Source organism: Amphibalanus amphitrite, unplaced genomic scaffold, assembly GCF_019059575.1.
Source record: "Amphibalanus amphitrite isolate SeventyFive unplaced genomic scaffold, NRLGWU_Aamphi_draft 001783F_arrow, whole genome shotgun sequence".
NCBI classification, from domain to species: domain Eukaryota; kingdom Metazoa; phylum Arthropoda; class Thecostraca; order Balanomorpha; family Balanidae; genus Amphibalanus; species Amphibalanus amphitrite.
Genome location: NW_024883276.1, coordinates 3,373 through 30,674, shown reverse-complemented (window position 1 = coordinate 30,674; position 27,302 = coordinate 3,373). Strand labels below are relative to the sequence as shown.

The 27,302-nt window shown below is 47.0% G+C and overlaps 1 protein-coding gene across 1 annotated transcript; it reads left to right on the top strand.

Moving 5' to 3' along the window:
* The first annotated feature begins 1,164 nt into the window (after positions 1-1,164).
* Positions 1,165-26,355, top strand: LOC122375149. The gene is made up of 5 exons (XM_043354357.1): positions 1,165-1,304; positions 19,734-19,913; positions 22,629-22,796; positions 25,944-26,117; positions 26,318-26,355. The coding sequence occupies exons 1-5, from the start codon at positions 1,175-1,177 to the stop codon at positions 26,353-26,355; spliced, it is 690 nt and encodes a 229-aa protein (XP_043210292.1). The 5' UTR covers positions 1,165-1,174.
* The last annotated feature ends 947 nt before the right edge of the window (positions 26,356-27,302 follow it).

The following is a 27,302-nucleotide window of genomic DNA, read 5'->3' as shown; positions in this document are numbered from 1 at the left end:
TTCAGCGAAAAAAAGCGGAAGACGGTGGTTGTGCCAAAACCCATTTCAACTTTTGCAGGCCATTCATAGATGGGTATATGTGCATTGCGCAAGGTATAGAAAAACATCTCCAACATGAACTTTACTTCCATAGTAAAGATCATGTCGGAAGAGAAATAAAAATAGTTGTTCAGAGTCGGAACTGGAGTCGGAGTCGGAGTCAATTTCTGAAGCCGGAGTCGAAGTCGGAATCAAAGTCACCAAAAAATCCATCGACTCCGCAACCCAGGTAGCCCCATACACTGCTGATTGCTGAGCGCTAAAGGCCGGGTAGGCTGCCCGCAATACACCTGTGCTATCCGGTACAGTCTACCCATTCAGGCAAGCGTCGATATGGCACTGGCGCTTTGCCGGGCAATGCTGGATCCAGCCTTAGCTGCAGTTCTAAACTCAAATTGCATCGCATCCACTGGTGATCTAGTCTTATTCCAGTAAGGTTCGTTGAGTGAAGAGACTTGGATCTGTTTAATGCGGTTTTTAAATAGCATGCTATATACAATCTGTTCTAGCAAAGTGTTCCGAAGCAGTAATATGGCGTGCCGAGGCTTGAGTGCAACAAATAATGAAGAAACGACCATGTTGGGTGACACAGATCTTGAGAATGAAAACCAGGCGAAACCTCATTATCAACAGTTGGCACCCTTCAATAAACAATGTACATTTTATGTCATAAAGTAAGTTGCAACATTGCCACCCTCGTTCGTGACCAAATAACGCACGATACGGCTGGAGCGTCAACAGCACCAGGTGGTAGTGATAGGATTCATCGTATCCTCATTACGTCCCCGCAGTCCCCGCCAATACCGGTGGATCGGATCCACGCGCGATCCATCCTCGTTACCGCACGCGTCGCGTGCTGTGCGCGCATCCCCAGCGCGTGGAATCGTCGGTGCCGACGACGGCAGCGACGGCTCGTCTCCGGGCACTGCAGCGCGCCCGAGACCCAGTCGTCCGCGGGCTGTCGACGGGGGTGTGTTGCAGTGGCGGCGAGAGACTGTGAGGTGTATTGTGAGGAAGACGAGTCCGACGGCGCGGGAGAAGAAGTGTGAACAGCTTTGGGCCGAGTCCTCACCCTCCCAGTCAGCCAGCGGAGGGTACAGACCGGCTGTGAGGAACACTCAGAGAGATTGGTGCGATGAACACCATGGATCGCGGCGACTGTCTGTTCAGCGCCGTGGTGGTGCTGCCGCTGTTCCTCTCTCACGTGGCACTCCGAGCGCGCGGCGACGACCGACCCGAACACTCCGGCTCGCAGTCGTATAACGGTAAGGGTGGCCACGGCTGGGGAATGGCCCGCCAACGGTCCGGGAAGCCATCAGCCGCTCCCAGCAGAGCAATTGGGCCCTCATCGATTTCCACTTTATCTCATCCCTCTTTCCCAGTGTCACACACACACAGGCATCCGCAGACAGACACACAACAGAATGCGCACATAAACTACCTCACCTCTCTCTCTCTTTCCCGCTCTCCCTCCCTCTCTCTTTCTTTCTTTCTTTCTTTCTTTCTTTCTTTCTCTCTCTCTCTCTCTCTCCCTCCCTTCCTCCCTCTCCCTCTCTCTGTCTCTCTCTCTTTCTCCCTCCCCTCTCCCTGTCCCTAGAAAACTGTCCCTAACTGATGCCAGTTTTGTGGGGCTGTGGCAGATATAAATGCTTTTCAATATCCTCTGAGGTCCTCGAATTGACATCACTAAACATTTTTTTCTCTGTTTTATATACGTTTAATATCCTCATAACGAAAACCATAGCAAGAGTTTTCCTCTCCAACTTTATTTCGTCGGAATCGATTGTTAATCATGCCTTCTACCGACATCCCCATAGTGCTTATTTATGTCACTCTGAAATGCACTCAGTCTATACATTTTGTGGAAGATCACCCGCGCATTACGTGCACTGCACGCTAGCCTCACGTGGAAAAACCATACTGCGACTCCCCTGGTCGATACCGTCCCACGACTTGATCGGTCATTATCACCGCCCCTAATGCACGGAACACGAGCTCGTACCTCAAATAAGGCCGACTTCAGGTGGTCTTGCGTGCGTCCGACGCTAATTTATTACGTGGGAGTGGAGCCGCGGGGCCGGCCCGGTAGCGAGGCAACAGGCGTCACATCAACAATTGATCGAGTGGCGGCGGCGGCGGCGTCTCACCGGCTACCTGTGTTTGTCCTGTGTTTTACAAACACCGGCCTCCTGTGTTTGTCGGGGTAATGAAGGTGTCTAGACCCAGCCGTGCCTCCCAATAGAGTACATTGTGGCGTCAGCGAAGGACACTTCGCGTGTGTGTGTATGACAGTCAATGAAATGTGTAGACAGTCAATGAAATTGTGGCTTGGCTATTTTGTTTTCAATGTGTGGAGTTGCAGTCGATAGAGTACACACGAAAATGATGTCCGACGTTGGCAGCGTAGTGAACATGATTGAGTGGTTGATCATTTGGACTTGCTCAGCCAACACTCGCAATAAAAAACTGAATGATAGGAAAGCGTCACATTTGATGGGGTGTTGTATTGATCGCATGCTCATTGCACTTAAGTAAAATTAGTTTATTAAATTGTGACAGAAAGCATGAACTTATTCGCCCATTTGTAGTGAGAAGTGACTAGTGAGAACGAATGCACTGTTGTGAGCCTGTGTGCATCTTCATGTGGTGCTTCAACATGCGTTACGTCAAGCAAAAATAATTTGAATATCATCACGACATTTATACTCATCACTCCACCCCGCCAACCGTTCCGCTTCCGTGGCACGTTCTTGCAGACTGTGAATCTCCGCCAAATCCGGGTAAAGGTCGTCCAAACTTGTCTGGACGGGGATTCAGCCGTGACATGGTGGGCGTATCGGGACCCGACGTGGGCGCTGGAGTCTGCTGTGATCTCTCCATCTCAGCTGGAGGCGATAGGCGCGGATCACTGAGCTAGGGTAGCAGTGATCGCTTCAAGCAAATTATCATACAATAAGGAACTTTACAAATTACAATAGTGCAATTGGCAGGCCGTTATCTCGAATATAATTGTCTGTGGTTTCAATTTTTCAACCCAGAATTAGGATTCTGTCCGATAAAGGTTCTGTTTTTTTTTCTTTATCTACCTTTTGATTTGAAAATAACGCCTTCTGCTTTGCATTGTCAGAAAATTCAGTCAGGTGATTTTCTTTTGTCGCGATAGCTTATGTTGATCCAGATAGGCGTGCTGCCTGCGGTGGGGCAATGAGTAATGATCATGCTCCACAAAACATTCTTCGGATTCCTAAATATCTTCGAAATTCGTTCCCATATACGATGCTCCGCGATTCGATTTAGATTATATGAAAGCACCCAGAACACTTTCTATAACCAAAAAATGACAAAAAAAAAAACAAAGAAGAAAGCAGTGGTTTCCTACTAGAGATGCCCTTTTTGAACCCGCGAACCCGCTTTCTGCGGGTTTTCAAAACCCGCAGGGTTTTTGGCGGGTTCGAGAAGCAAAACTTGTCGTGTGGCGGGTATTTGGTGGTCAGACTTAAGAACCTATAAATTTTTTTTATTTTTTTTAGATGCAAAACACAATGCCAAGTGCATTTGCTCAGGTTAACAATACAATATTCATCAAAACAACTTTTAAAACAGAACCAAATATAAAAATATATCAAGGAAGCACATTTCAAATGCAAAACTGAAAACAACCAGCAATAGCATCCACAGTCTAGCAATGACCAAACCAGGGTACAAGCAATAAACTACTAAGCATAAATAAATGCTGATGAAAGCATTCCATAAAACATAAAAGACCCTGAAAGCAAACTTATAGGAAGCTGAACTGAAGTCTATGTGCACTGTGCAGTGTGCACTAACTAGACATTATGGAAGAACCCAGACTTAAATGAGATGTTGAAAATCAGAGCAAATGCCACATGTTACTTTATTTGCGTCTGGTCGGCATAAAAAAGAGCTATCAGCTAAACAAAATTTGATGCAAATTCATTGATTACCTATCCTACTCTATGTTCTGTTCCACCCTATATTACGAAAATAACACACCAATAATTACCCTTACAAAAAATCAAAATATAGACTGGCCGGCCCAAACATAACGCAATACAATACTGGCGCACTTCCGACATTCTGACAAGGATTGGCATTTGACTGCGTCAATTTTGGTCTCTGAGGCGAAGGAAAGCTGTCATTGATGACGCAATAATTTTCAATCAGTTTTTCTGTCTTGGTTTTTGAATGCCTCAAAATAGCAGTTATACATGTTGCAAAACCACGTAGCTGGTCGCACTTATTTCTTTTGTCTTTTTACGTCCTTATCATTTGTATGCCGACAGATGACCAGCCGGAGAGCATTACCAAGACCATCTACACTGAGAAAACAGTGTCCCGATTTTCGGGCTCAGAGACCAGTTTTCGGGCTAATGTACCATATTCAAAACAGACAGCACATTTCGAGAATACTTTCTGAGCTAGCGCCACATGGGCTCATACGATCCCTTAAATCGGTATCATTGATCGCAGAAACAGAGCTCAGTCAGTACCCATTATCGGTGTCAAGCTCTAAAACTAGTCTCACTATGATACCAGTTTTCAGCCTGATCCCCATTTTCGAGCTCACCTGATTCCAGTTTGAGGGCTCAAATAGTGTGGTGAAGCCAATATTAGGGCTCACGTCATCGCTTTTCGGGGCTTTGGTAAAAGCTGGATTGCGTCAGCTGGCTGGCCAGTTGGCGACGCACGAAAGGTATTTAATTTTAGATATACCTAAGCGCGGTAGTAGGATGGACATAAATATTTCAAATGGCTTTAAATGAAAAATTGATTGGTAAATATTCATTCTTTTATATCTAGCATTGATATGTAAGAAGCTCTGCTAGCGCCACCATACGGCGCCAGCTGGCAAAAAATCCAGTTAATACCAGAGCCCGCTTTTCGTCCGATGCAGCCCCTCCTCCCCCCTCCCCCGTGTCCAGCAGCTGCGAATAAGACGAAGCCGCGGACAAACTTTTTTTTTTGCTCGGCCAGCCTAGCGCCAGTCTCAAGCGGTGGGACAGTTAACCGGCAATTTTGGCCGGGATGCAAAAGTTACGTTAAACCGGTTTATGTTAACCCGGGAGCAATTAAAACCTGGGAGCCTATCTTAGGTGTGGCAAAGCTAACGGATTACTTACTTGTTGCCGAGGTGCCCAAAGAAGGTACTGGAACCGAAAACACAACATTGGTTCATGTATTTATTAACATTCATACACACAGTCATACTTGTGCAAGGTGTCAGTGTTCGGTTGTGGGGTGTAATAGCCAGGGAAAAAGTTCTATGAACTGAAAAACCCGGCGCCTATTACTTCGCAACATGGTTGTGTATTCAACATGAACTGCAAGGAGTGCAGACGACATTGCCTGTGCTAACTTAACGTCTCACGGGCAGCGCCGCGCTCTGACACCTTGGTCCCAGAAGCGGCGGCGTTTCTGACCGCAAATCGCCGGAGAGCCGGTCGACGCCGTTGAGGGGACTGAGCAGGCCGCTGCCAGCTCCACCTTCACGTCCGCGCGGCGCAGCTCGGTGTGCGGCGGCGGCTCATCGCGCGGGCCGCACCCGTCCGTCCGCTGCACGAGCCGCTTTTCGATCCGACAGCGCAACACCGGCACGCCATTGTGCTGGCTGAGCGGCGGCAGCGGCACGTAGGCAACAAAACAGTAGAAATCGATGGGCCTGGATCGGCGTTGCCAGCAACGCCGGCAGCGGCGCGGCGGGAGGCGCCAGTGCCGCCGTCGGGGACGTGTGCCCTTCGCTGCGCTCATTCGAGTTGGCCGGCCGGCCGCGCGGCGTAGTCCTTTTGACACGGTGCGAGAAGAGCCGGATGAAGGTGGACTTTTTATTGGCGTTGCTGGTGCTCACGCCGCCGGCGTCCAGTTTGGGCGGCAAGTCCGAGTACCAGGAGTCGGACAAGTCCCGCGCGAACGCCGCCAGCCGGTCGTCGTCACTGCTGGCGGCGGCCCGCCGACGGCGCTGCCTCAGAATCGGACGAGTCGGTGGTACTGAGCACCTCGCGGGACGGGTAGCTGGGAGTGGGCCGGCCGCGGCCCCTGCCAGGCCGCGCCACCTTCACCGGCGCAGCCGCCTTCAAACTGCCCTTGCTGGGCGGCGGGTTGGTCGGCGGAGGCGGCAGCGGTGCCTCGACGTCAGTCCGAGTCGCTGTCACTGGGCGGCCGCCGCGGAGACGGCTTCTGTTTGACCCGCAGCCGGCCTGGGCCGGCTCGGCGCCCTCGGTCGGCGGCGCGCGCCGTTTCGAGCGTTTCACCTTTTCACTGTTACTCTCGCCTGGTCCTCAGCGTCGAGCGGCTCGGCGCTGTTCGGTTTCATGTGGCCCATGCTGCTGGGAAACTCGGGTGGGGACAGCTTTCTGACTGGAGTGCCGTCGAAGATGGAGGAGACGGGGGTGCTCGCAGAGTCCTTGCCCAATGCCCATGATAGAGCCGAGGCTCCACTGGACGCCCAGCTTAATCGGGCTATCGCCGCCCTCCTTCTATGGTGGATTCTTCGGCCCCCTACAGCCACTAGGGCCATCATATACTCCCAGATGGCGGCACCTAGGGGATGAGGGGGGGGGGGTGTCTGGGCCACTTGTCCACCTCGTGGCGTCGCCAGCGACGCCTGCGAGTCGGAGCAAATGATTATGGGGTCTTCCTCGAAGGACGGGTGCTTCAGGAGATGTTGCTTTGCCGTTTTGGGCGCCACCATCTCAGATCGGTAAATGGAGCAAATCCTCCCCGCCGCCTCCCGCAGTACCAATGTTGTACTGTCTGGGTGCTCGGTGAGGACCCCAGCGCCGCCTTCCTATTACTCCCCCGGTCGCAGACCCGTCGACCCAGGCCCACGTCGCACGCTGGGGGAGCGCTCCCAGTCACGCCTCCGCAGCACTCCTCCTCGCTGTCGCGAACGCCCCGATCGGCAGCAGGTCCAGGTGGACCGTGACGCCGTCTGTTGGCGTCTACGGGGGCAGTCTCGTGGATAAGCGCGCCTCGGCGGGCAGCGCCACTCCAGTGGTCCCACACCGCTCCCCCGCGCTCTCTCCAGCCGGTCACTGACTTCAGTCACGGTTGGGGGGGGGGGGGGGCTTCCGCCACGACGCGGCGGGTCCTCCGACGGGAGGGAGAGCGCCTTCGCCAGTAGGCGCGATGCCAGCGCATCCCTCCTCATCTCTCCATCGGCACGACGCCCGCCTCGGCCCTCACGGCGAGTCTTGGAGCATGGAAATCGGGCAGCCAGTGATGACTCATGCCACCATCAGCATCTCCGCCTCCAGGACGCCAAGATGTGTGGCCGCAGCCGCAGGCAGCCACGCCGACCCCGCTGCCCGCATGCCCAAGTAGTCTCGAATCGCTGACACCTCTCCTGAAACAAGAGTGGTGTCGTAAACTTAAACCCCTTGCTGGAGCCCGCCAGCCGCGACAACACCGCCACACCAATTTTTGTGACCCCGGAACTTCCGTCCCGAGCCTTATTTCACGGCACGATGCTACAGTGCGCTACACGTATTGTGGTATTCAGCTTCCATGGAAACATCAACTAATTTGGACGCTCAAACATGGGAGTCAGGAGTGGTTAAAGGAAATAGTTCACTTTTTAACATGGGTTTTGAACTGGAATAGCAGTTCCGTAGCTTGGGCTGAGACGAGCATAAATCAGGAGCTTTTACAGCCCAACGATCACCCTAGGCAAAGATATTCTATTTCTCGTCCCGAAAAAGATGTCTTGCGTTGAGGATGTGTGCCTTGCATATATTTCCATCCAGTATGAAAAGAGCATGGGTCCCGAAAATTCTTCAGAAACTAGAGAAATTATCTACGAGAACTCTAGAGAAATTCTCGTACTGATCAATTAGGACATTCAGGGGAACATTATCAGATCGAGCAGATCGCCCAAATGCCGGTGGCTGCGATAATTTCTCTGTTTCTGAAGAATTTTCGGGACCCATGCTCTTTTCATACTGGATCGCGTGTGCCTTACAGAAACTGAAAAGTTCTTCCTATATCAAAAATAGAAAAGAATATTTTGTTATAAAAAGGTTTTATTTTCTTTGCTGATTATTTTGAACATAAAAAATCATAAATCCGTTGCAAAAAAAAATAATTTCGTGAAAGTGAACTATTTCCTTTAAGGCCCAGAGCGTTCTGTCTGGTTTATAAAACCTTGGCCAGCAGATGTAAACGTGCTTTTTGTATAAGTGGCTTAATTTTGACGCAAAAGGGCACTAACCTTCGGCGCAAATAATGCAGAAATTTCAGCGCAAATTGCAAAATAGCTTGCGCCGAACTTCGGCGCATGACGGCTTCACGGGCGTCCGGCGTACCATATGGATGTTTTCCAGTTTGGGCTGCAGGTTTTAGCTCTAGGTTTTAGACTGTAGGTTTTGGGTTGGGTTGGGCTGGGCTGGGCTGGTTGGGGTGGTTGGGTTGGGTTGGATTAGGTTAGGTAAGTTTAGGTTAGTTTAGTTTAGGATAGATATGAATACCTATTTTTTGTAAGTTGAATTATTTTTTTCATTTTGTAGCATCATATGCCTTCCATCTTTGAACTGCCATATTCAAGCACCAGAATAAGTATGGACTTGAACCTTTTCCAGTCTGGATGCCTGTATGGAAGTTGTGCAAAATCATGCAGTTGAAGGTATTGTAACCACAAATAAGAGCTCATGACTCAAGTCTCAACTTGTCCATAATTGGTTATCTTGATGTATACTTGTAGACCCTTCCTCTTACTTGGCACACAGGCATGGTGTCACAGTGTTCTAAAATTGGATTTCAATTGGGTGTCCCAATAAAAAAATCTGAAGACAAAATGAGATAGATTTAGTCTTTCCGCAAAACTGCATAATGCCATTTTTACCTCAGATTTTGTCAGAACCTTCACAGGATCTGAAATGAAATGATGTAGAGTAGATGCATCAACTGTCAAGTCATGCGTAACCTGGCAGCTGGCTGTTGAATCAAACTTTTGACATATTTTTTTTAGCAAAGATGAAATAAAGCCACTTGTCATATTTTTAGGATGAAAACATTTTCCCCATCATGTGTGGTTATTCACCTAAAATTCTGAAACATGGAACACTGTCATACCAGCATTCCATCATGTCAACCAGCATTCCGCAGCATGTTAGCAGAAGCAGCAGCATGTTATAAGTATATGAAAGATCCAAATAGGTTGTAGGTTGGTAGGTATTGGTACTAAGTTTAACTTTATAGGTTAGTAGGCAAGGTTAGGATTAATTTTAGTTGAGCATCAAGATAACCATTACGAACAAGTAACAAAATCCTTACCTACCCTTGAAAGCATTGCTTCAATCACATCATCACGAAGAACCAGACAAAATTTTTGCACATTCTTACACTATTTGACATCCTGAATCCAGATATGATGCTTTCATGTGGCGCAAATACAAGAAAAACGAATAATCGAACCCGTGCGTATTCGTATCAACGGCGCCACAATTGTAGATCAGACCTTTTCTGAACAAATCAGTCCCACGCACAAGGGGGAAAAGCTCAAATTATTGAGCGCTCAAAATATTGAGCGTGTGACGTCAGAGGCTTCCATAGGCGTAATGCTGAGGGCTCAAAAAATTGAGCCGTTTCAGGAACACGTTTTGCAAAAGCAACTCGCAACACCTAGGGAGAAATGGCAACACCCTAGGAGAATCACTAATGGTGCAAAACAGATTAGGCTTTCATATTTTTCACTGCTCAAGCTTCAATGATTGGGGGAACACCACTTTATAGGTCGAAATCTTACGGCATACCAGGATGACTTAAAAACAGGCCAATATTTATGTCGAAATAAAAGTTATTTTTTGTCCATTCACGTTTTTTACTAGGGTTCTGTTGGAAAGAGCATTTTTCATACTACCCAAAATGATTGCGATTCAATTTCACATTACCCATATCGGAGAATATTTTTCATTTGGCGGCGCCGTTTGTTTATTTCGTCGCGACGTCTCCGGTCGCGTGGTTGTCGTCGTCCTTGTGTTGAAGGTAAGTTTTTATCGTTTTAGTTGTACTTAGATGTTAAAAGGTACACTGAAAAGTTTGAATATGCTGTAATTTTAAATTTGGAAACACGTAAACGTCAATCAAATCACGTTTTCCTCGATTTGCGTGCAGATAAGTAACTGTCGACGAAAGTGGCGCCATCCGATATGATGTTTTGAAGGAAGGAGACACAACATATTTACGTGAAAATTTTTGTTTTTTAGTGGTCTAAGTGCTTCAAAGAGGCTGTGAATGTTTTCTTCACACAATTTTTCATTAGTTATGACGAGGTAAAAGGTAGTTTCAGTCTTAACTTTCATATAATTGACATTAAAACATATGATAGTCCACTGCCATCAGTGATTGAGTACCTTGATATTTGGCATTTCTTATTAATTTGAATGTATTCTCTATCCATATGTCCTGATAGTAAGTGACAATACTCTGCCAATATGTTTCCATAGTTTTCACATTCATTTTCCAGTCCTTTACATAACATCACAATTTATAATCAACAAAACTCAACTCCTTCATTACTTCACAACACTGACAGCATGACAGACTGACAGTCAACTATTGTGTGGGTGAATGCTGAAACAGGATAGCCACTTTGCTAACTGGCTCGCTCATATGATCCTTTATATCATTTCCATCTGAAGGATCGGAGTCAACGGAAAAGGAAGGCCACTTTCAAGCCTCAAGGTCTAGGCCGCCAGACGCCAGTCGGCAGTCACCACCAAATTTATAATAGATTAATTCATTATTATACTTTGAGACCCTTAGGTCACTGCATCAGCATCACATTTTCAGTTTCAATATAGTAAAGGTTTTTATTTGTATGATGTGAAATATTTTCCTGAATCAGAATTTAATTATCCCTAGGTACCTGGTAGAGGTTTTGGATTTAATGCTCATTGTTGGTGTGCAGTCAGGATTTTTTGACAGGTCCAGATAGGGAATCCTGAGCAATTTTATAGTAAAGTGGTCTCCTTATAATCACCACACATTTTATCAAAAGCATTTGCAGAATTCATTCAATGAAGAATTTTATCAATGTTCACCCATTTCTTAGACGACCTAGGCTGCATCTTTTTTTAGTTCCTGTTGTATGACATAGTTTCCGTTTTGTTCCACTGCATAAAGAAAAAAATCGTTTGAGATCACCAAACAGCTTTTCTTTTTCTGGCAGGTCTGCACAACCAAGCGGTCGCTGGCGAGGACGTCGGCCGTCCCTGTGGGTAAGGTCATCTGCTCAGCCTTTGTGGAGATCAGCAAGACGTCACCAAGATGAAGACTTCGCTGGAGCAGAAGCCACTGACCCGTGTCCGATCGGGCAGGTCATGCTCGACGGCACGAGCCACAACTCGAACGACTCGGTGACATCAACAACATGGTGGAGCAGGTGAATGAGTTTGGCGACGTGTTGTGCGACTGCAAGAAGGGTTGTCTGCGTGTTCTGGCCGGCGGAGCGGCGACGCTGCGCAGTCTGTGCTGGCGGTGAGCAGCTGGCCGTGGTGACCGCGCGCGCCCACATGCGCCGACAACCTGTGCGGCTTCGACGGCCCGGGACAGCCCGATGCCGCCCACTATGCGACGCCGACCGCGCACTGTCTGCACGGCCACATGGAGGTGTGCCCGCGCCTTTTGCCCGCACGCCGCTACCTCGCAGCTGGTCTGCAACCACGCCGTCGCCGCCTGTAGCCCGATAACAAAACGGCTGTCTGATAATGCCGCTTGTTCTTTGTGATGTTGCTACTGTGATCGTTGCTACTGCTGGTCTGAGACTCGATGTTTCCATTCGTCCTTTACATGTTAAGGATTTGATAATGATAAGCTTAGTCCGAGCTTAGGTTGTTTATATCATTTGTTATATGGCATATTTTGGATCAAAGCAGTACGACACTGCCTCCTGCTTTTGTGATGTATGCTGGCAAGACGCAGGTTCCGGTCGCAGGTCACCCGGACCCGGTTCCAATGTGGTTGGGCTGGCATGCGATAATGTGATGTTGTTTTGCTCGTCTCTGTGTTCCACACTTGATGTTTGTGAATCTAACCCACATTGTATACTGTATAGTATTTTTGTTTGTTTGCGGCCGATGGCCTTGTAAGTTGTAACCGTGGCAATACAGTTTTTCCTGCTATAATTCTCCAATATTCAAGCGTGGGTGGATATCTTTCTGTATTCACGTATTCCCTTCTCCCAGTACAGTCAGAGAATATCAATTACAGTATTCATACGGATTATTCAAGCCTTGTATAATTATTTGAGGTGTGCCGAATCCGAAAGACCGATAAAACTACTAGCGGAAATGTGACATGATGCCATGGGTTTGTGAAAAGTTTAGGTACCACGTAGCATTCAACTTCCTGCATTTCTGTTTCAACTCAGTTTAACGTATTTCAACGAACATAACATCAAAAATGGCAGCCAGTACCGGCTTCACCTGTCACGGAGAACGCTCAAAAAATTGAGTGTAGATGCTGGCCGGCACTCAATTTTTTGAGCGCCAGCTGACTGCCGTCTGTCGTGGCGCTCAATTTATTGAGTATCGCGGTCCCGAACGACAAGTGGCGCTCAAAAAGTTGAGCGTCTTTAGGGCATTTTCTTTCCAAAAACACCGATATAAATTATCACGGCGAGTGTTCGAGAAGAAACCTTGTTGCTCTCTCTTGCCATTGATACCTTATTTGGATACGATATTTGCCGTAGTGTGACGCTAAAGGCATTGTAAAATACCATCGTTTCGCCTATTCCTTCATAATGGGGCCCGCTCAATTTTTTGAGCGCTCAATTTTTTGAGCTTTTCCCCCTTGTGCGTGGGACTGAAATGCCACCACAATTTTAATTGATAAGGGATTAAAATGGCATGAGCATCAACATCTTGATTTTTTCTAAAAGATAGCGATAACTGATAACTAATAACTTACCATTCATTTTGAAATCACGGCGGTAGGTACACCAACACATGGCACTGAAAACAGCAAAAGACGGAATGGCGGAATGTCGTATGGAGCCCTAAAACGCAGCTCGAATTGAGCCCGAAAAGGAAGACGAACTGATGCCGCTTTCGGGGCTAATGTACTTTGAGCCCGAAAAGGGCGCCTAACTGATCCCGATTTTAAAATCATACAGATTTGAGCCCTGTTTTGGCACTCATATGAGCCCTTATTCAAAAATGTTCTCAAAGTGTTTTCTGAGTGTATAAAATCATTACATTTAATTTAGCATTTACTGTCTCTTTATTTCTAAACCGGTGAGTAACCTCTGAATTGTAAAACTTTAGCTGTTGTGTAAAATAATTTAATCAGAATGGCACATGAATATGCATTATACAACAGTGTTTTCGCAACAAGTTCGACTAACTACGGCCGCAATAATTTAGTCGCTGTAACATTCCTGGCAATCAGCTGTTGGTGACGCTTCTGACGCATGTTTCCAGAGGGGTGTTCACGGGCACCGCACACTGCTGCGTGCGGTGTGTGCGGTACGTCCAGCAGGCGTGGGGGTAGGGGATGGGTAGGCGGCTCTGACGTCACGGCTGCGTGCGGTGGACGGTCCGCTGTGGCCAGTCCCGACCGGCCACAGCGGTCGCTGTGTGCGGTGACGCAAGGCTGACGTAGGGACGCAGTGGGCGGAGCTTGGAGGCTGTGTGCGGTCCGACCGCACACAGGGTCCGTGAACAGCCCTCAGAAATGCGTGGTTCATTGGTGGTTAGTTGCAAGGCCATATATGTTATTATAGTTGGTTTTTGCTGGGTTTTTGCATGATTTGTTTTATGTGTAGATCGACTGGATACTCATTATTCACTGTGTCACTATTTATTTTTAACTGGAAATCGCATATCTTTTTATATCAACATTCATTTTGATAACAATATCATTCCAGAGGCCTAACATTGAGAGGGAGCCAGAGTGAAATTTTGATCCTCAGCCAATGCTGAAGGGTAAGGTGAGAGAAAGATTTTACTGAACTCTTCACAAAGGAATTTCAAATGTATTGATGCATTATTCATTTTCCACTATCCAGTGTGCACTTCCCGAGGACTTAGCATAGCAATTTCAAGTCCTTAGTATTTGTTTGGCTGTCTTTTTCTGCACAGCAATGAAGCAAGTAAGGTTTATATAGCTCTAGCATTGACTCAGCTGTATTTTTTTCTTGCAAAAGTATGTTTTTAAGATTGCGGGTTTTTTGCGGGTTCGGCTCAGCCAAAATCAGCTTGCGGGTAGTTGTGGTTGGGCAAGGGGTAGCTGTGGGGCGGGGCGGGTAATGAAATTGCAAATTTGGGGCATCTCTATTTCCTACACCGACAAATGCCCATTGAATTTGCCAGTGCATGTAGGAGCCTATGTAAGATAACAATATTTTATTTAGTTATGGGCTGTAATGGCAGCGCGAGCAGCCTTGCTCGCGCTGGACGGGTGACAAGCTGGGCTCACTCGCAAAAAAACTTTTTTGAAAAATCTGTTCTTAACACGTAATTATTTGCTACATTATAAAAACGACCACTTTGCATGCTCATTGACCATGCACTCTGTTAACATTCGGACAGGTCTTTCAAGACAGCCAATTATGTTGTTCTAGCTGTATAGCAACGTTTCCTATCGACAGTAACAAGCGACAAAGGCCGTTGTGAGTGCGGGACTTGTGTACGTACAAGCCCCACCATGAGTATACTCATAGATGAAAGGCTTTGACAGGTTTGTCATTCACCACTCGTGGTCAGCCTTGGCTCATTATATTGACAAGGATTCAGCCACAAAACATAAAAGTCAAGCTAAACGTCAGTGAACTGGTTCATCGAAGACAACCAGCAGATGATCGAAGTAATCGATTATTGGTAAGGCGTTTCCAGTATCAAACTGCGCGCTGGTCTGGTAGTGGTAGATAATTCCGTAGGTATAGCAGCGCTCTGTCCCTCTCCCTACCATTCCCGACCATGAGCCGCCAGAGCAGCCAGCCATCTCCTGACCAGAGCCCACAGTCCGGTGACTTGACGGGCGGCGGCGCAGTAACTGGTTTAGTGGCGCCAGTGACATCGGAAATCCATTAGCCCGTCGTTCAGCAAGCCGGACCGGACCAGCAGCTCTGGCGATCTCCAGCGCAGCAGGCTACGCTGCAGCGTCGGCGCCGGCAGAACGACGATCGACGGCCGGCCCGGCAGACTTTTTACCGCGCGACGGACGGCGGCCGACGATCCGCCAGCTGATGGAAATTCGCCACCAATGGCGGGAGAGTTTCCGTGTTTTGATTCGGACAGAATAAACTGCCGAAAAGACGGTGGATGTTCATCTGAGTGCCACTGAAAGAGTGATATTACTTGTTGAATCAAACTTAGAATAACAATGCTTACAGTATACCAGAAATGTCTTGATTCCCGAAGCTGACTGAGGCTGCCTGAGATAAGAAACTAAATTATCTGAAACAGCACCTTTGCAGTATGACACTAAAAAAATGCACGGGCCCAGCCAAAAGCGTGAAGGCTGCGGTTCATTCCATCTGCATAACTCAATTCCTAACAGATACTGAACCCAAAAAGTCTAACCCAACACCGACGCTATCCCCAGCCGAGAGTCTGAAAACAGCGGCTGGTGACGTCACAGGCGGTGTCGGGAACGGCGGCCGGAATATATGATAAATCCCCGAGACGAGCCGAGCGAGCCGCGCCCGGATGGCGGCCAAGTGGGCCATCGGCGCGTCTGATGAGTCTGAAAACGTGCCGACCGGCTGCTCCGCAGACTCGCTGCAGCTAATCCCGCTAAAGCGGTGCGGCGGAAGCTCGACCTGCTGACAGCCAATATGCTAAACGAGTGCTCCAGCAGGCGCAAAGAATGGTCTCCAAGTGCCGATTCAAGCAAATTGGAGATCGTCAAAGAGGTCTAGACGGAGAGACGTGAGAGACATAATTACAGGGTTGTATACGACTCAGTCAATAGCAATCAATTCAATCACGACAAATTTGGGAAACCAATCAAATCAATCAAGTCAGAGCAGTTTTCGGGAATTGATTCAATCGACTCAAACGCGACAATGAAAGGAATCAATCAACTCAATCAAACGACTCAAACCAAGACATACATTAGGTTTTTTGCCCACCAACTTGGAAAAGTGTCCATAGCAGTCTGGTGTACCTACCTACCTACCTACCTACAGAAGAAACATAAAAATATTGTCATTTAAAATTATAAATTGCCATGCCATTCAAAGTTTCTATGTAATAAGGAAGGATACCTAGTGATGGACAGGTGGATCATGATATTGAGGTTCAATGGGTAGAATTGGAGCAGAAGTTTCATTTAATGGGTGCAAAATAACCCAGTAGTTGACTTGCCCCTTAACCCAAATCACCACCTTTCACCTAAAAGTTGTCAATTTAATTTTGGCCATATTCCAACTCCATTTACACTAAATATCAGATATTGCAGTTGAAAGTTGACTGCTCGGATTTTGGCAGTGTTCGTGATTTGGCCATTTACCCTACACCATGTCTATTTCAATGGATTATATGCATCAATAACATATTAACCCGCGCCCTGCTGGGGGTCCTGGATTTCCACGCCCTGCTGGGGGGGTGTTTGAACACCCCCCCTTGTAACTCGGCTCCTGGGCCACGTAGCGATACGCGGAAGGCGGCGTTCGAAAGAGCGTCAAAAATAATGACGAAATCACTTCGGTCAATTTTTTGGTCAGGTCAAAGGTCAGGTCACCAGAGGTCATTGAAGGCAAAATTTCGCCGATTTCTAGGTCGAATGTCGAAAATTTCCAAGAAGCCAACGCATAACTCGGGAACCAATAGAGCTACAGCGCCGCGGAAAAGCGCATTCGATAGCTCTTTTAACGCCCTTTCTGAGTAATTCTCTCAGATTTGACCTAACGTCAACGGTTTTGCCTGCAGGGGGCAAAAACTGCAAAAATAGCCGATTTTTTCTAAAACAGTTTTTCTGCAATAACTTTTGACCCAAGCCTTGTACGAGCTTACTTTTACCGGCATCGTGTTCCTCTCGTCAAGACGCATCGAATGAACTATGACTTGACCTTGAAAAGTCAACTTGAAAATTTGACCTCAGGTCAAGGTCATGACCTGACCGGAAAGGGTCATGTTGCATATCAGTCGATCCGTATCGTCGAGCTGAACACATCTAAGGCGTTTTCATCGCTCTAGCATATCTCTATTAAAAGTTATTTGCGAAAAACTGTTAGATACCATTCGTGACCTAAGATGACCTCAGGGCATAAACAAGGGTCACGGACACCATTTTCAAGTTCAGTGTGTCTAAACCACTTGTGATTTGGTGTTTGGGAGTGTTTATAATGTCTTTCATCCAAAAGAGGCGCATTTCAATTTTCTCCCATTGACTTATAATGGGGAGGTCGCAAAATTGACCTGACCTTAGGTCATCGATATCAAAATTCTGAGATATACATTTTGTACATGCTATTGCTCTTAGCAATCGCTGAAAGTTTTAAAGCGATCGGTCACTCGGTGTAGCTATGACAGACATTGAAAGTTTTTATGAGGTGAGGTCACTTCAAGTGACCTGGTGACCTGACCTTGAATGACCTTGGTCTGAAATTTTCACAACATGTGTAGAATTGATGTATGATAAGGTGTACCAAAAACGGCGGCGCTCCGCGCCGCCGTTTTTGAGATATTCGCGAAAAACCACAGGGGGGGGGGGGTGTTCAAACACCCCCCCCCCCCAGCAGGGCGCGGGTTAACCATAGGGAAATAGAAATAAATATCTTACCTGTATGTGACGGTTTTGGTTAGACAGAGACTGACGGGCAGCCTGGAAAATCTTTCCACACAATGTGCATTTGAGACGTGGGATGTTGTCAGATTGGGAAGGAAGAGATTTGAAGTATTTAGCGGTCCACGACTCTGGACGTGGCATGTCAATGTTAGGTACCTATGTGAAGAATTCAAAACATTTGTGTTTGAATTTTATTGCAATACAATTTGAAACTGTTAGGACTGGGGGATAGGGATGAGGGTTAAAAAATATATTTAAAAGGAAATGGAGAGGACAGGAACTCTGGAACCACAGTATAAGTTAAGGACAAAGGAAGTGGGAACGAGGAAAATTAAAACGCGAAAACGGGGACGACGGTGAAAACAGGGCGCCTTGGGCGATTTGACCAAGGTTGGTGAAATTTACACGTGACGTTTAGCATGTAGAAGACCCACGAAGGGGGAGCACTTCCAAATGTCACGTGACTAATATGCCCTCCGGCGCCCTGTTTTCACCGGCGTCCGAAAACGGCACGGTGCGACTGCATGAAAACGTTTTGCCAATAAGTATGCTAAGCTTTTATAAATCCTTATTCTACGTCTTTTGATTTTTTGGTAAGATGACGTCATTGATTATCATGTAGTATGGTAGATCATCATAAAATAAATCGGTTATACAACACCAATTTCGTTTTAGTTATTATTTTATTTGAAATAAAACCACTTAATAATATTCGGTAAAATATTTCAAGGAAAATGAAATATATTAAATATGTTATGCTTAGGCTCTCAGGAGAAAAGGATCAACAAACGTTCTGCTGCAAATTAATTAGGCACGTAAACGTAAATAGCGAGACGAAAACGGCGCTTTTGTTTCAGTTATTTTTGTAGGGGTTTCAGATATTTATGGAGTTCAGTGGGTTGTTTCTGAGGAGATGTGGAGATGTGAATTATTAATTAATCACACTTTATTAGTATATAGGGCCTTGCACTTTATCATCTGGATTAGAAAAAAACGTTTCCTGCTGAGTGCAGAAAGGTAGGTAGGTGCATCGCCAGGTTCTATCACCAGGATTGGTGCAGTTATTGCAGTTGAAAGTCAAAGTTGGCTGTTCATGTTTAGGCCCTGTTCTTTATTTGGCCATCTACCCCATATTGCAGTTGTGATGACAAGCAGTTTTCAGTGTAGTTTTGTGATCTTTGATGTCATCAATTGGTGTCATTATTTTTCGTCAACTAAAAGTTATTTGAACTCTCCTTTCAATCGACTCAATCATACGAGTCACTCTAATTTTCAGGAATCAAATCAGTCAACCAGTCGCTAAAGTCAAACGAGTCAGTCAACCAGTCATCTCGAAAAGTCAATCGACTCAATCCAATCAACTCAAAATACGCGTTGAAACAAATCAATCAATTCAATCGACTTGATTGGTATACAACCCTGGACATAAATTATGGGTTTGTGTCTGCGATTAGGCCACACTGCACCAGCTATGTAGGTATAAGTTTCGATTATCTGGCGTGAAGCCAAAAATCGTCATCTACATCTGACCTTTGTCATTTACTGCAGTGCTGCAGACAGTGCCACGCCGTGTTGTTTCTACGCCGTGGCTGGCTGACGCTGCCATCTGCGCTGTTTCATGGCGGTGGTTTCAGTCGTAACTGCGTCACCGTCCGACGCGACTTTGCGAGCTGCGTCGCATTCGTGTGGCAGTTAAAACCATGCCGTGCTTGTGCTTTATTTCGACCATTATGTGCTATGCTGTCCCCGTACTATACAGCCTAAGCCATGTTGGATCCGTAACATGTTCATGTTTACGATGTTCATGTTTAATTTTATCCGCCATGTAAACTTGCGCCGCGTACTGCCTTTGGAGCAGCGAGTTCGTGTCGGATTCGATTTACTTACCACATCCATGCGTTATGTAATGCGTATTTAATCCGTGCTGCCGTGTGTGTGTTTCACAGGTTCGCGAAGCTCGACCTACATCGGAGACTACTGCCTGACGGTGTGCAGTGGCATCCTTCAGCATGCCTTCTGCAACACCACCTCACACCGGTGCGAGTGCAGCCGGGAGTACCCGGTGGTCATCGACAGTTTATTCTGCGAAAAAGGTGAGGCGAGAGACAGTCTGTTCTGCGGGAAAGGTGAGGTGAGAGACAGTCTGTGAGAAAGGTTAGGTGAGAGTCGGTCTGTGAGAAAGTTGAGGTGAAAGACAGTCAGCGAGAAAGGTGAGATGAGAGAGCTTTCAGTTCTGCGAAAGTGGCGAGGTGAGAGACTGGGTGTACTGGCGAGAAAGGCGAAATGAGAGTCGGTCTGTGAGAAAGGTGAGGTGAGAGACATTCTGTTCTGCGAAAGAGGCGAGGTGAGAGACTGGGTGTACTGGCGAGAAAGGTGAGCTCATCGTCCATCGACATTCTATTTTGTGGATAATGTGAGCTCATCGACAGTCTATTTTATGATAAATGTGAGCTCATCGACAGCTTCTTCTGTGAGAAAGGTGAGCGCATCGACAGTCTATTTTGTGGAAAGGGTGAAAATTCCACAGCTGAGTTGAAAGCTCCCCACTGTATGTGCCTACAAGTAGGGGAGAGTGGGGCTATGCGTTACACTTTTTGGTCTTCTGCACTTAGTGGCCAAGCATGAAATTGTACCAAATTTGGTCACATGCTAGCTGAATCAATTCGGAAAGCACACACAAACTTTCACTTCTTTACGACTATTCACTTTTATGTGAAAGGCAGAAAACCAAAACAAGATTTTTGGGGTAAGTTGAAAAATTGTGGGGCAACTTGATACCCGATATGGGGTAACATGTTACACTTCTTTTTTTCGTAGTTTCTTCATCATTATAACTGTCATTGGCCGTCCTATCGGAACCGATCGTAAGCCTCCCTTATGGATAATACTAAACATGCTTTCCTTTCTTATTGAAAGGCAAGAACAATAAAGCATAAACCATTACTGTACTCCATACGCATGAAAAGGCTCATCAAACATGGCTCAATCTCTTATTTGCCTTTACTGCGACGCCAAGGGCACCACGCATTGCCATACTGACCGGAGGTTGATTTTCTGCATAAAATTTACGCCCAGGTGAAATGGAGCACGCTATAAGCAGTCTTGGGCAGTCATCTTTAAACGTGCCCCGGCCACGCGGCGGCCGGCTTTCACAAGACTGAACTCAAATGTTTGTTTACATGAAAAGGCTAGTGCTTTTCACTTGGTAATCTTACAAAAGAAATCATCGCTTAATTTTGTGAACATACATTCAACATTCTTACACAAATAACCTTGACAAAAAACGACCCAAAGTGTTGACCAGCAAAAATACTTTTGCTGTCACAACTTACCCCATGGTGCGCCTGCAGGGTGACATGGCGTTCCACCAGGTCTGAGCCTGCAGTGACATGTAAAGTGTGCGTAACCTTTCTGCTAGCGTAAATATTGGCGCCAAATCAAGAGTATTTTTAAAGATATTTGCTTTGTAACAACTTACCCCTGTAACAGATAGCCCCACTCTCCCCTACCATAGGCCACAACATTTTCAATTCACGCTTTCTTTTTAAAGCATCAAAAAGTGCATATTTCCCGGTAATAACAAAACATGAAACTATAATAGCCATTGATTGGACACCAATTTTCAAACAACTCCGCCGTGAGAATGACCCAGCTTTACTGGCTTTCTTGTTTCCACCCGTTGCCTCGCAAACAGACTGCACAGATTTAAGTGTCAAAAGAAGTGATTTGTTAGACACTTGGCCTAAGCGCCGACACCTTATAAGTGTGAAATTATATTTTATGCCGCCATCGATCGGTATAACTCATGGTTCGCGGCATATGCCGACATCAATAAATCTCAAAGGCATTGTGGTGGATGAGATGGGGCCAATCAAAAGTTATGAAGTCCTAAAATTCTGATTGACTATCACTGTATCCCATTACAATGAAGAAATGCTTTACAATGTTTGGGAGGTTTTCGAAATTCCGGAGCAGGATTTCATCACTTGTGCTTTGAATTGAACTCGATTCAAACGGTGCTGCATAAATGATGAATAATGGGTGCATTAGTTAAGCAAATTAGAGATCAACCAGGACAGAACCAATATTCAGACACTCGTCTGTTTGAATTCATTGTAATCAATATTTGATGTAATCTCGAGACGTCTGCCTGCAGCAATTTGATTCAAAATGCGGTACGCTGTTCATAACACATCCTTACTTACACTGAACGAGGCACAAGAGGTTGCTTTGAACTTTCGATATAAGATATATTCATAACCAAATACCTCCCGACTCGTCCCATTTAATGGCACCATACCCCAAAGCCGCACAGCGAAAAGCCAGCCGTATTGATGTGTGCGGGTCCACCAATCACTGTCGCCAGCCACTATCTCTGGGTATTTAGCGCCGACAAAGAGCTCCCTCGGCGGTGTTGTTCTTCCATTATCCGCTCCGGTGGTCGGCTTACTAATACACATATCCCGCATTGTTCCGCAAAAGCCTCCGCTTCTCTGTACATATGTCCGATGCCAAAGTGTCGAAAGTCGAGCCAGAATAAGGATCGAAGATATATGCGATGGTTGCTAATGCTAACACGGTGCTAATGCGTGCAGGAAGGAGAAGAATCAAGCTGTTGACATTGCTGATTTCTTTTATTTTTTGGAAGCGTATAGTCTTTTGTGATTTGATTTGACAGAGTGATTTGATCTCTGATGGCAGCATTACAATCAATTAACTGTTTGACGTTAGAAACAAGCACCTCCTCTACCCTTGCCATAGTCCAACAGACCGTAAGCGCTTGATGCTGAGTAACTGCCTGTGTAACCTTGACCTGACCCGACCTGACCTGTCCCCCACAGCGGTCCACCTATCGGAGCAGTGCCGCTACGACAAAGTGTGCGCCTTCTCCGACCTCAACGCCGAATGCCGCGCTGACCCGGGTGACCCTACACCCGTCTGCCGGTGTCGCGAACACTACAAGGCCACGCCGTTCCAGGCCGACTCCGGTCACCTGTACTGTGTCAAAGGTCAGTTCGCGACGGTGACCCCTGACCCTGTCACCCCTGGCGGGCCGCGCGTGCCCCCGGGCACCGGTACTGATTAATGTGAGTGGTCCTCCGGGGCATTGTCCCGTATGCCCGGCCGGCCGGAGGGGACGGACGGAGTCCCGTGGGGCGGAGGGCGGGGGGGGGGGGGGGAGAAGGGCGGTGGACTGGGCGGTCGATCCCGGGGCATACTGTGGGCAGGATTGGAATGGGTATTTAACCAGACCGTATTGACATCTGGGGCGATGGGGTGTTTAAACAATGAGAAAAGGATGAAAAAATGTGGTATTGGCGGGTATGCGGGTGGGAGACTGTCGGAAAAGAGTATAATTGTGCGAGTGGTCGGTAATAAAAAAGGTCATTGGTGCTGGCATAATGCGTCGAGCGTTTTTCTTACCCCTTCCCTCGTTTATAGCAAGGAATATATGAACAGACAGGTATAGGAGTCAAAGAAGGCATGCTTAACCCTCGCCCGCACATGGGGGGGGGGGGTGGTTGCCACCCCCCCAGGCAGTCTTTCTGCTCTGCACTCAACATTTTTAGAGCTAGAAGGCTGATTTTTCGTATAGCTGCTCGTCTATCCTTTCTTGATGTCCACTGAAAATTTCAAGTTTCTGTGATTTTTGGTTTCGGAGATATGACCTTGTTTTTCAGGTCATGTCATGACCCAAATGGCCAATTCTCAACATCTTGCGTTTGCCATGGGCCTTGTGAGCTTTTGACACCCTGATTTCGGCCTTTTTTGCCAGTCTTACCTCCCACCTATCATGGAACATGTTGTTCGACGATGTACAGGGGTCAAGGTCAGGGTCAAGGTCAACCTAGGTCATCTAAGATAATTGCGTTTTAGGCAAGCTGAATTTACTTTTTGTGAAGTTTTTTTGACTGCATTTTTGGTAAAAGCTTCTCAGATCATGATTTCATGTGATATGGACCCAAAAACAATCGGTGCACACATCAGTATACACACAGACACACACAGACATACAAACACATATAATTGACCTTGACCTAACTTGACCTGAAATGACCTCAGCAGCAAAATTCTGGTCGGATAGTGTGACAAAGAGGTTCTAGCTGGCTTGGCACCAGAAAACAGCATCGTCATCGGTATTTGATAAGCAGCGCACTTGATATCCAACGGTGACCCAAAACAGCAACATTTTTTAGTTTGACCTGACCTGGAAGGTCAATGGCTGACCTGAGAAGGTAAAACTGGGTATCATTGGATTCGTCTCTTCCCAAAGAATCTTTTTGGTCTTTACTGCTAAGCTCTATCTCCAACAGGAACGAAATGGCGCGGGGGGGGGTGGCAACCACCCCCCCCATGTGCGTTCTAGGATGGGAAAATGGCATGTGCGGGCGAGGGATGCCACTCTTTGCTCATGGAGTTCCCTAAAAAATAGTATTAGTTTTGTCTTCAATGTTCCTCAGGTGTAGAGTGTAGGTTCGATGAACAATGAATGCATAGTTCAAGAAAAGTAAATAAAGGAAGTTAGGAATCCACCCTATGACCGTGCTTAATACTGAAGGCTCTGAGGACTCTGTCAATTGTTCATCTGGAATAGCTCATTTTATTATTAAGTCATCGGGCCATTGAAGTCGCGAAGTCCTTGGGTCCTTAAATGCTGTAACTCTAGATAACTCTAGAAAGTGCTTAGGTCACCAGGCTGAAAACGAAACAACTGAGTGACAAGAGTGGCATCAAACTTCTCCTGGGAGCCCTTATTCTCTATGCTGTCTCTCAAGAGACGACGTGACATTCGCTGAAGAGCGCTACTTTCACTGGATCTGTTCTAAGGGGAGCTCGGCAGAAAGTTTGGCATCCGTCTCCAAGGAGAATAGTTGGTAGGCAAAGCAAAGTGGAGCACTGTGTCGCATACTGTCTAGGTGTTAGCTGTACCCGTGGTGATGCCGCTGTGTTCACGGGGACGGCTGAAAATAAATCTGGAAAGCCGAGAAAGAGAAAGACTGAACTCCGCGAACTGTCTTATCTGGACTCGGCATGATTCCCTGTTTCGGCAATGCGAAGGACGTGCAGTCATGTCTCCTCCCCACCGGAAGACTGAAGATTAATAGTGCGCCACTCTGATCGTTTCGCGGTGTATTCTGAACGAGCTGGGTGCAGTCTAGCGTATTTTTCTGCTCTGTTTCAGCCATGATAATCACTGACTGAATATGAGCACGAAAATAAACATTTAATGCTCGGAAAATGAAATTTATGATATCCATCTCTGACAGTTACGCTATACTCAAACTATATTTAGTCTAAAAAATGCAACAGAGAATATTCATATACTCCGAAGCGCATTGCTCTCCGTGTTTCCGTTTAATATAAAAAAATGTATAAAAAGTTGATAAGCACATCTGATAGCAGTCGATAGAAATAATTGGTAAAGCAGCACATGCATATTCTAGTTGCTTAGATTCCATTGGATACGATCTATAAATCAGATGAATGGAAATTGAGCTCCTGCGCAGATGCAGTTTTGTTCAGAGGTTTACTTCGACGCGACCGCTTTTCCAATGACGAAAACTATCAGCTCACCTGCAGACTATACTGATGTGAGCCCCTGGAACCCGACAATTCCGCTATGCGTTGGCAGAACCACAGTGCTGATGCTGATGAGAGGCTGGCACCTGCTCGAGCTGATGAGACTAACTGGGTTGGTGTCCTATATCGGTGTCTGATGAGTCTGATGAGTCTGATGGGTCTGATGGGTCTGATGTGGGACTGGTGGCACTAGTGGGACTGACAGGCGAGGTATAGACAGGACGGTCTACGGGTCTGATGGGTCTGGTAGGTCTGGTGGTACTGGTATGATGGGTCTGATGGAGGGGTCTGATGGGTCTGAGGGTCTGGTGAGGTTCATGGGTGTAGCTGGTGGATCTGGTGGGTGTTCGGTGGGTCCTGACGGGTCTGATGAGATCTCTCATGGGTCTGCTGGATTCTGTAGGGTTGGGTGTCTGACGGGTCTGGTGTGTCTGGTGGAAATGAACACGCCCCCGTTCTGTGTGTGCTGACTGCTGATGGGTATTGTTGATTCTGAAGGAGGTCTGACGGGTCTGGTGGGTCTGATGGCTCTGGTGGGTTTTATGTGGCTCTGACGGGTGACCGGTGACCGGCAGACCCGCTATCGGAGCTGCTGGAGCCAGACACACCCACTGTGCTCGGTCTGCTCATGGGCCTGACTGTGATGAGCTGCCTCATCTGTCTCGTGCTGCGGCTCTTCTACCGGGCTCGCCACGCCCGAGCCAGGGGCTACGGCGACGCCAGCCTGCCGCCGCCACTCTCACTCTCAGGTGAGCTCAGAGACATAGCTCTCACTCTCAGGTGAGCTCATAGACGCCTTTCTCACTCTCAGGTGAGCTCATAGGCGCCGCTCTCACTGTAGGAGAGCTGGTTGACCGTGGAGCACTGAACTCACTGTCAGGTGAGCTGATGGAAGTAGATATCGCTCTCAGGTGATCTGATTGACCGTGGACACTGAACTCACCGTCAGGTAAGCGCACCGCTGCAGCCGCTCTCACACTCCGGTGAGCGCACAGCCCCTGTATATAGCACTGCTATGTGAGCTACATATAACAACGTCAGCCGTTAGGTGAGCCTTTTGCTGTAGGTAGTTAATTTCAGGTGAGCTCACTGTTATTGCTCTCACTTGTCAGGTGAGTTCACTGATGCAGTCGGTTTGTGGAAAACATCCGTGTCACTGCCACCCGGTGAAGGAAAGGTGCCCCAGGGACGTCGCTTCGAGCATGTCGGTGACCAAAGAAAAGAGAGGAACGCTATCATACACAAGAAGTATAGGCATTACCACAGATAACATGCCATGGATTCATGTTATCTATGGCATTACTTATTTCATACACGCACAGCGCCCTGCAACATCGTTGCATATACGTTATTGTCCAGAATGGTCTTTTTAAAATTCATATTTAAAGAAACCTCTACGCATTAATGCAAAATTTAATTTACATTTGAATTATTACTTATTGTTGTCAGAAAATTGAAGAGGCTTTTGGTCTTAGCTTCAATATACCTATACACGTACTTTTTGTCGTGTCCAATAATGTCCAATTATGTATTGCTCCCGCGCAGCTAACCAGATTAATGCTGTTTCTCGTTTGCAAGTGGGTTGGGTCCTTGTCACGGCAAATGTTACAAGCCAAGCGCCATTCGGCCGGCAGCCTATGGTCTTTGGGGCGCTGATCCAAGCCTTTGTCATGATGCCGCCACGAGCCATTTCTCTGGCTTATATCGTCACGACAGTGTGTCTCCAGTGTTACTACGAACTGCCTTTGTGTGAGACAACGAATGCCAGCTCAACACTAATTGATACCTATGGGAAACATGGAGTTGGGTAGGGGAAGGCTGGAAAGTAGAGCGAAAGGTCGGCGCTTGTGCGCAGACTTGACTGAGAAGCCAATTGTTTGACAGAATGACGGTGCCACGTGACACCAGCCTAAAGAATGAGGCCGGGCTGACTT

Coding starts and splice junctions, on each gene's coding strand:
- LOC122375149 (XM_043354357.1), top strand. CDS start 1,175: ATGAACACCATGGATCGCGGCGACTGTCTGTTCAGCGCCGTGGTGGTG. Junction 19,914..22,628: donor CAGTCTGTTCTGCGGGAAAG/GTGAGGTGAGAG, acceptor TGTCCCCCACAG/CGGTCCACCTATCGGAGCAG. Junction 22,797..25,943: donor TCACCTGTACTGTGTCAAAG/GTCAGTTCGCGA, acceptor GGTGACCGGCAG/ACCCGCTATCGGAGCTGCTG.